This window comes from Alnus glutinosa, chromosome 8 (assembly GCF_958979055.1).
Source record: "Alnus glutinosa chromosome 8, dhAlnGlut1.1, whole genome shotgun sequence".
In the NCBI taxonomy this organism is placed as follows: Eukaryota; Viridiplantae; Streptophyta; class Magnoliopsida; order Fagales; family Betulaceae; genus Alnus; species Alnus glutinosa.
The window spans coordinates 10,638,900-10,648,759 of record NC_084893.1 but is presented as its reverse complement, the minus strand read 5'-3'; the positions used below and the strand labels follow the sequence as shown (position 1 = coordinate 10,648,759).

The window sequence follows — 9,860 nt, the reverse complement described above, 5'->3', positions numbered from 1 at the left end:
ATGTTTTGCTAGCTAACGTTAAAACTAATGTAAGATTAATTTTATGAAAACTTCCTGGTCAAAAAGCTAGCATTAAAATGATCGTTTAAAAATTAAAAAATAAAACTTTCGTGGACCTCAAGTCCCCAAGAGAGATAACCTTCCCAAGCAAGTTTTCATACTAGCTCCATTCTTTTCTCTTCCTCCTCCGTTTCCACCTGACTTTTCACCAGTCTTCTTGAACTAGTTTAGTAATTTTATAAGTTTCTTTTGTATCCCTTATTCAATAATAAGGTAGGATTTAAAATCATAATTTAATCAAAATTTAATAGTGATCAATCACAAACATGATGTTGATTTTGAAAAGTCACATCATTATTAGAAAGACACCAAAAGAATACAAGAAAAACTTCTAACATTACTCTTAATTTACCTTGCAGTCGCTCCTCCTTGCCGATGCAGTTAGTTCAACTAGGTTGGTTTGACACGGTTAGTTTTTGGTCTTTTGTTCAAAGAGCTGATTTTTTTTTTTTTTTTTTTCTTGATTTCTTATATTCAGATTTGTGCTTCAACTAAACCCGATGATTTGGTTAGGCTTCAAACTCACCGTCTCGTATGGAAATTTTGTTACTGGCTGATTCTTCTTACCACAACAAATATACACATTTTGTACAACAATACTAACATGAAAATGATTTTCACAATATAAAAAGAGTAATGTTACCTGCACAATATATATATATATATATATATATATATATATATATATATATATATATATATATATATATTATTTTCATGTTAGTCCTACTATACAAAGTGTTTAGATTTGTTGCACAGAAACATTGTTACTATATATATAGTTAAGGGGCAACGATACAAAAAAACTGTAGCCATTATTTGATGGCAACATCAATGATATCTTCTAAACATGACTATGAAAACATAGATAATTTCTATAGTGCTTTTTGTCGGAGTCTAGAGAAAAGGAATCAGCCGTAAATTCGACACAATCAACAAAAGCATATACATGCCAGAGAAGTGACTTAATTACTAGAAAGCAGGCAATTCACGTCATTTAAAAAAGGGGGGGGGGGGGGGGGGGGGGGGGGGGGGGGGGGGAAGTAGAACATGTTTATAGATTTATATTTAAAAAAATAAAAAAAAAACATGGTTGTCAAAAATAATTTAACCTCATACGCTTTTTCTAGGAACCATTTTTTTTTTTTTTTTTTTTTTTTTTTTTTTTTTTTTTTTTTTTTTATCCCCATAAAATTAATGTGATTTTCTAGAGAGAAGGGAGACATTCTCTCCCAAGTTCAAGCAAGTACTTAAGCCAATTACCACACTCCAGAATGCAAGCAACTCAAATAAGAAAAATAGGGACCAATAATTAATCTAAATCCCAAGAATCATGGAGGCTGTTAGCGTTAAAATTTCATTTCTAATTGGAATATATTTCTTCTCCATTTGTGTGTGAATCTCTTTAAAAATAAGGATCGAATTGCACTGCTTATCAAAAAAAAGGTTCAATTTACATTGACTTTAAAGAGTAATGATTCTTGCACAATTCTTACACAACTCTAATTAATTTTTTTAATGATCAATTACCGGATTTGTTTTCCTATATGTGGGCCCTAAATATTCAATGGTTGATCTTAAAAAAAAGTTTGTAGAGTTGTGTGAGAAACATTACTCGACTTCAAATAGTTAGAAATTACCTTAGGACCGTTAATTGTTAGTAAGCCTGCAGGTAGTGTTGGGTTTGTGTTAATTCTAATCCGACTCATTTAATTAAACTGGTTAAACTCCTCGATCCTAACCCTCTAATTTTGTATTGAGTTTATGTTAGATTCGTAAGATACGTAAAAAAATTGCTCGCCATTATATCGAGTGTGAAGTTCAGGTCATGTCGAAGCAAAAGTATAAGACTATAAAGGTCATCCAAAGTACGCCATATTTAATTAAAATAATCAAACTCTTAAATCTTAAATTCTTAATTTCATGTTGAATTTGTGTCGAGTTCGTGAGTCGTATAAAAAATTATCAGTCTTACTTGCTACCAACGGTTAAAAAAAATAAATTAAAAAAAGAAAAAGAAAACTGAAAACTCACCTTCTTGTACCGCTAGCTATTTGTTGGAGGATCCGATGCTAGTAAAAGGTGTGAAGGAACAAAACGCGTGGCTTCTTTTCATCGGTCGGCGCCCGGACTATTTGGTTACCATTGGTTAAGAGGACAAAACCACGCCGTTAGGTTACATGCGTAACATACATTAACATTATTATATATATTAATCTTTCTCCCTCCCGATATTGGAGGGGAGGGTGGTTACAACCTGTGTAGTACTGAAAAAGAACTTGGATAGTTGGAAAGAAAGCAAAAGAAAACATCATGGAAAAGGAGAGTACTGGGATTATATCCGATGCAACGCCTGAATATTGCAGAAGGGAGCCTCTACTGCCGCCGGAAGCCGAGACGGCCAAAGCGTCGTCGTGGAGACTCAATGTCAACGAGTTCCGTCTGCTCCAGCAAAGCGCAGATGATAATCGTGATGACGATCACGCTCCCTCCACTTTCCGCCGCCTCCTTCGCTCTACCAGTAAGCCTTCTCTCTTCATCACCCACTCCCACTGCGTACGCTTCATAAAAAAGATGTGAAGAAGAACGAAACTCATATTATATTGTACATCGTCACTCACTCACTCACTCTACATTATCTTGGACTATCACTATAACCGTTGCCGGCCGTCACCGTCAAACTCATAAATAGCAGAACCCGGAAGACATATATATATATATCAAGGAACTGATCGAAGATGAAAAATCAAGGGTAGACGGTATCAATAGCTACTATTGTATTGTATTGTATTGTATTGTTGTTTCCCCTTGAAAACTCCGGCCGCCCCCTCCGAAAGAAAAGTTGTCCCATCAACAATCTCTACCACAATGCTAGGGTTCTTAAAATTTTCTTTGTTCTTTTTGTTTTTATTTTCTTTCCTCAAAATAAAAATATTAACAAAAAATTTAAAGAGTAATATTATTTAGTAGAATGTTATACGACTGCTATACAACTTGATGATGTGTCAGTAAAAATCAGCTCTTAAATTAACACTCGTAGGTTGATTTTCATTGCCCATTATCTAAATTGTATGTAGTCGTAAATACTTAAAATTATTTTTACATCTTATATCACATCTGAAAACTTTTTTAATAAATAATAATAAAATAAAATAAAATAAAAAAACTTCTCAAAACACGTTAATAAACATACTTTAGAGTTTCCTAATTAAATGGTGCCAATTTTTTCTGAGGTCTTAATTTGTAAACTGTAAGGTCTTTCTTTCTTGCAAATTTAAACAAGGCACACGATGCTAGATAGATCGATCTTACACATCTTTTAATTAACTTGTGGATGATCTTTCTTTTGGCCCTTTCCGGTCGTAGTTGACATGGACAAGTATGTTCCTGGAGTTTATTATTATTATAAAAAATAATAGGATTTGAATTCAAGCCTCAATCAGGTCGCACGGTAGTAGCTAAACTTGCTACTGGGTCAAGACATCTCTTGTAGTTGTTTCCATAATTATATACTTAAATAAACAAAACTTTTTTTTTTTTAACAAAAAAAAAAAAAAAGACTTCTTTTTGAGAGGAAAATCTGACTGTTGTACTTTTCCACGGATTTTTGCCTACTTATCTAAGGTGAGTTTCAAATGTTCGTTGGTGAGGTCATTAGCAAAATTCCCTTTGTATTTCAGGAAAAGAATTTTGGGTTGGGGTTGAAACTCCCACAAAAGTTTATTACAAAACGAAGACATGTTAAGAGTATTGAGGATACAGCTCATACGTGAGCACATAAACGATATCGGTTGTTGATGTTTGAAATATTGATGTCAGATTTAATTTCTTAACCTTTCCTTATGCTTTTCTTTCCTAAAGTTCAATTTATTCCTAAATATTTAATATAAGGGTTGGTTACATTTTTTTCTTTGTGGTATAATGACTTATTTTTTGTCCTTTGTAGTTTATTTCGTATCATTGATAGTACCTTGTTTATAATTAAAAATGGAGATGATACATCCGTACAACTTCCGTTCAAAAATTGACGGAAATCCACATCACATGTCTTAAAAAACTGACACGTATCCCTATGCATAATTAAAAACAAGAAGCTAAAAATAAGAAAAACTTAAAAAAAAAAAAATTAAAAAAAATAAAAAAACTTTTTGACAAAAAAAAAAAAGAAAAAAAAAAAGGGTGTATCGAGCCACCCCCATGACTGGTTAGAGGGTGGCCGAATTACTCCCAAGGGTCATAGAAGTGAATCGACCACCCCCAAAGTGCAAAATGGGTGTGGCCAAAACCACCTCCAAGAGCCTTGGGGGTGGCTTGGCCATTCCCGTTTGGCCTAGGGTGTGTTCAGCCACCCCAAATCGATTGGTCTAAGGTGGGCTGAACCACCCCCTTGGGCAATGAGAGCTTTTTCTTCTTTCTTTTTTTAAGTTTTTTTTTTTTTTTTTTTTTTTTTATTTTTTTTATACAAGTGTAGAGTTAAAGACTATGCCGTAGACTTCCGTCAATTTTTGGACGGAGGTATCATCTCTGCCATTAACCATAGACGAGGTACCATTTACGATACGAAATGAACTACATGGGACAAAAAATAAAATCATTAAACCACATGTGCCAGACGTATTTACTCTAATATATAATTGGGAACATTTCATTTTATTTGTGAGCCTCGTCAAAGTACCTTCTTGATCGACTTATTCTTCATTGATTCTTGATCTCAGGGAAACCAACCAAGGTTACAGAATATTATAGGAAACAGAAAAAGCTCATTGAAGGGTTTAATGAGATGGAGGCCATGGATGAAGCAGGTGGTTTTCCTGGAAGTCTCACAGAGGTCGGTTGTTTTGGTCTCATTTTCCCCCAACTTTTGATTTAGTTTGGATGAATGGGTTATTGACACTTTCTGGCATTAGTGTTAGGAAACGAAACATGGTTGTGTTTATTTTTTGGCAAGATGGTGCAAAACTACCTCGAGTTTAATTAGAGGCATAGTTTTATTCAAGAAGTAGGCCATGTAGAGACTTGAATCTGCATTAGCTCTTTCTGATTTTCTGTTCCATCTATGTTTTGCTATTGTATTTAGATTTAAATTCTGGAACAACAAAAGGAGGCTTCTTTTTTCTTTAAGGGTATAGTAATGCAAAGCAGAAGGCAATAATATTTGAATGAAAACTACTCGGATATTTGAGTGTTTCATATATGTGCCTACTTACATTTAATTAATTAAGATGATGGTCAACGAAAAAAGGTCAATAGCTTCATGAGATTTTCACCAATGCATAAGTTCTTTTCTCAACTGAAGGCTTGTGTGTCATTGAACACAATACTTTCTCAGGATGAAATGAAGCAGCTTGCCAGGAGCGAGAGGATGGCAGTTCATGCATCGAACATAGCTAACTTGGTGCTTTTTGGAGCAAAGGTTTTCGCTTCTATTGAGAGCAGATCATTAGCAGTTATTGCCTCAACCATGGATTCCCTCTTGGATCTCTTGTCAGGGTTTATTTTATGGTTCACGTCAAATGCAATGAGGTACCCCAACCAGTATAACTATCCAATTGGAAAGAAGCGGATGCAACCAGTGGTAAGAAATCAAACTTCCTAGGTTTTCCAATCCAAAATTTTTTGCAAGTGTAAGAAACACTTTAAAGTCAATCTAAAATTTAGGCTTTCACTTCCCGCAACCAGCTAGAAAGTATTGGTTACCAATGTTCATTAAAGGAAGATGGGAGGGACAAGAGTTTTTTATCTATTGTCTTTCAACCCATGGAAAAAAAGAATCAGGTTTTAGGGTAAGACTGGAAGCCAGTCAAATCAGCACTCAAAGGTAAATCGATGATAGCTTAATTTGGAACTGTAAGTTCAAGAGCAAACATGATTGGTCCAATTCCAATTGGAGCAAGAATTTCCATGAACATTTGGAACATTTCATTTTGAATAGAAGAGCAGTTTTCATTTTCGCCTAGTGTTCGATTGAGTACGTACTAATCAATATTCGATTGATTGGTCAGAGGTTATCGACAAAAACCGTGTTTGAACAACGAGTACCATATGCCAATACCTTTTGAATTTGTCCATAGATTCAGCTTTTTCGTTCTTTTCTTTTACTTACAACAAGCGTGTACTAACCAAGCTTGAGCATACAGGGCATCATTGTTTTTGCATCAGTAATGGCAACTCTCGGATTACAAATATTGCTCGAGTCTGCTCGACAACTCATGGATAAGGTATGCAACTTCAATTTAACTGTCTACAGTTAATGATGGCCAGACAGCAAGTAGTTGGGTTTGGAGTCAGATTTTAACCCAAATTGGCTTTAAGAAGGCTTTGGGCTGATATGCACGCTTTCTAAGGTCTTGTTGGAGGTCTTAATTAATTTTGTCCTCTACCACAGATAATTCAAGAGAAGTATACAACGGCCTCAGTTACCTAGTAAATGTATCACTTCTTAGTAATAGTCCAAGCAGGGATTTTTTCTCCCTCAGCCTCATACAAGTACATGTGAGCATGATTAGATTTTTCCCTGTATAGATTAGGCATATAACCACCATTAATCCCATGGGGTTGGTTTAAGTGGTAAAGGCCTTGGGCTTTGGTGGTTATCCCCATTAGGTCTAGGGTTCAAATCTCTTTAGGTGCAAACAATTCTTATGGGCCATGCCCCGCGACGAAACCGTGAATTACCTGATTCGTGTGGTGGAGGCGTGTTGCACAAGTCCGTGGTTTAACCTTCAAGAATGGGTACACGAAGTGAGGCCTTTGAGGGTTCCTCGTCAGAAAAAATATATATAACCACCGTGCACATCTAAAAAAAAAAAAAAAAAAAAAAAAAAAAAAAAAAAAGAAAGAAAAAACTCATTACTAGATTGGTAGAAATTTGCTTAGATTGGATAGTTTATTGGTCTATTACTATGTTATATGGATACTTTTTAATGATTTTGCCTGCTATGTTATATGGTAATTTAGTACAACTCAAAGGTATAGAAAGTGTTTAGACATTTCAACAACTCAGACATATCTCATTAGTGGAGTGACTTACACATGCATCTGATACACGTAGCCTCTAGTCCCATTGATATTGTAGTCATGCTGTCTGTTGTGGAAGTCCTCAACCATGAAAGAGTAATTAGAAAATAATGCTTATTTAGTGATAGTATATAGTCTATTTGCTCTGGAATCGACAGGGTTTAGAATTTGAACATTTTTTTTTTTCTAAATTCCATCCATATCAGGGAATTGCTATCTCTTCTGTCATTTATTTGTTGGATGTAGGAAACCGTTTTACCTAGATGCAGCTAATTTTGTATAAGTTGATGTTTCATTACTAATACTCTTTTATCTGTTATACCTTTTTTTTTTTTATTACAGTCCCACACTAAAATGGATTCTGAAGAGGAGAAATGGGTAATTGGGATTATGGTTTCTGTCACAGTAGTGAAGTTTGTGCTCATGGTTTACTGTCGAAGGTTTACAAACGAAATTGTTAGAGCATATGCACAAGATCATTTTTTTGACGTTATTACAAATTCAATTGGTTTAGCAGCAGCTGTCCTAGCTGTCAGATATTACTGGTGGATTGATCCTACTGGAGCTATTATAGTGAGTTCAAAATAAGACCTGAATTTCTATGTTTTTTGCTCTTTCTTTACTCCAAAATTTACACTATACTGCATATATAGAGGCCTTCATTTTCGTACAATTTTCTCATTTATCAGCGATCATGTCCTGCATAAGAATAGTTGGAAACTTCTGTTTTTATGCCCCAAATGCTTCCCTTTGCCTTGACAAGTCAGTTTCCATTCTTCCAGGGAGCTAACTTTAGTTTATCCACCCACTGATGAGTTCTTGAAAATATAATGCAGATAGCCTTATATACAATTAATACATGGGCAAAGACAGTCATTGAGAATGTACGATCCCTAATTGGAAGAACAGCACCACCCGAGTTCTTGGCGAAGCTAACATATCTGATATGGAACCACCACGAAGAGATCAAGAACATTGACACAGTTAGAGCATACACCTTCGGTTCTCATTACTTTGTGGAGGTTGACATAGTCTTGCCAGAAGACATGTATCTGCACAAAGCACATAATATTGGTGAGACACTTCAAGAGAAGCTTGAGCAACTCCCTGAAGTTGAACGAGCTTTCGTGCATATAGATTTTGAGTTTACTCACAGGCCTGAACACAAGGCCAAGGTATGAGGACAATGATGATGGTTCTAGCAATGACCAGAGTTCAGCTTTACACGGCATCAAGGCCTTAAAAAATGTTTTGTTGACATGTTATGCTCTGTTTGTTTATAGTGCCAGACAAAATATTTTATTCAATTACCTTCTGATGTATGAAAGCTGTAGAAGTATTTACTTATACTTGTTGAGGCTACCAATTTATATAAGTGATGCTGAGGTTAATTGCAGAAAAGTATGCATCTCTGCTATCTAAGAGCAGTCCCACCGGGTTATGTAAAACCCGTTTTTAGCTAAAATAGATAGCAAAATTCGTAAAACCCTCTTCCATCGGCTTATGTAAACAAAATGCAAACTAGCGTTGGCATGGATTCATGTACAGTGCAACGCCAGATGAGGCGTTGCACTGTACACACATCTACTGCTTATTTTATTATTTCTTTCACTTTCATTTCACCTTTCTTCCTCTTTCTCTTGTTTCTCTGCTTCTCTCTCATACTCTTCTCCTTCTTCTTTTTTCCCTTTTCCTTTCCCTACCGACGCCGGCCTCTACCTCTCCATCATCTTTGTTGAAGCTTTTTCTGTCGGATTCGTCAAATGGAGGGTAGCGTGAAAATGGGGATTTTGAGAGATTGGAGCGGAGAGATCGACGCCCTGGAGAGTTAGGGTCTGGATGGTGTCCTGGAGACCCTCGGTGGGGTCCATCCCGAGATCATCCATGTTTTCCTTCACCAGATTGTTGAATGCCTCATGTGAGATTGTGCGCCCAGCCTTCGTCGTCGTCTTCGGTGGACCCATCTGAGCCACGATCGTAACCCCCCCCCCCCCTCTCTGTGTTGATCTCACGCTACGGAGCTTGAACGCGGCTCGGTCATAGGCCTTGGCGGCTTCTATAGCCGTGTCGAAGGTCCCCAGCCACGCTCGTGAGTCGCGACGGTTGGGATCTCGGATCTTCGCCGCGTACTTGCCCTACGGCTGTTGTCGCACCCCTCTGTAGTGCTTTTTCACTTCTACACTTGGGTTTTCCGGAACGGATAGGGAAGGTTGAGGTTGGGCATTTGGGTTCCCGAATTGGATCCACTTGTTTTGCTTTTGCTCGGGAGCGAGATCTTCAGCGCGGGGCTGATTGTTGGAAATTTCCGGTGGGTGAGTTTTTTGGATTGGCCGAATTAGGAGTTTTCTGAAAATTTCAGTGTTTTTCTGGAACGGTTGATGAAATTGAATGGCGCGAACTTGTCAATAAAAAAATGAATAAAAAATAATAAGGAAAGAATATAGGGATAAGAATAGATAATCTGATGTATGGTGTTTTTTAAAACTCATTAGCTAAATTAGATAAAGTGGATTTTGGTTAGTTATTTTAGATTGAGAAATAGACAAGCCGGTGTGAGTGCTCTTATGGCCGTTAAGTCTAATTTATTCTGCTAAATGATCATCTGAAATGACTTTTGAGGACTAACAATCTTCAGTCATGTTGAATCTCTTATTTTACATTATTATTTTGGGATATATTAGCAAGTTAAACATTCCAAAACTGTAACGACTCAGGAAAAGAACTAGCCCTATTCTAGTATGTTAGTAGAATGTTAATACTAAGTTACAATATTAACATACTAA

At 36.3% G+C, this 9,860-nt stretch overlaps 1 protein-coding gene across 1 annotated transcript; it reads left to right on the top strand.

Moving 5' to 3' along the window:
* The first annotated feature begins 2,272 nt into the window (after window positions 1-2,272).
* LOC133875889 (metal tolerance protein 9-like) lies at window positions 2,273-8,426 on the top strand. The gene is made up of 6 exons (XM_062314153.1): window positions 2,273-2,581; window positions 4,776-4,888; window positions 5,390-5,635; window positions 6,198-6,278; window positions 7,420-7,650; window positions 7,914-8,426. The coding sequence occupies exons 1-6, from the start codon at window positions 2,374-2,376 to the stop codon at window positions 8,256-8,258; spliced, it is 1,224 nt and encodes a 407-aa protein (XP_062170137.1). The 5' UTR covers window positions 2,273-2,373; the 3' UTR covers window positions 8,259-8,426.
* The last annotated feature ends 1,434 nt before the right edge of the window (window positions 8,427-9,860 follow it).

Excerpts from the sequence above, each read along its gene's own strand:
- LOC133875889 (XM_062314153.1), top strand. The coding sequence starts at position 2,374 with ATGGAAAAGGAGAGTACTGGGATTATATCCGATGCAACGCCTGAATAT. Across the intron at positions 4,889-5,389 it reads TTCCTGGAAGTCTCACAGAG|GATGAAATGAAGCAGCTTGC; the intron begins GTCGGTTGTTTT and ends ATACTTTCTCAG. Across the intron at positions 6,279-7,419 it reads CTCGACAACTCATGGATAAG|TCCCACACTAAAATGGATTC; the intron begins GTATGCAACTTC and ends TTTTTATTACAG.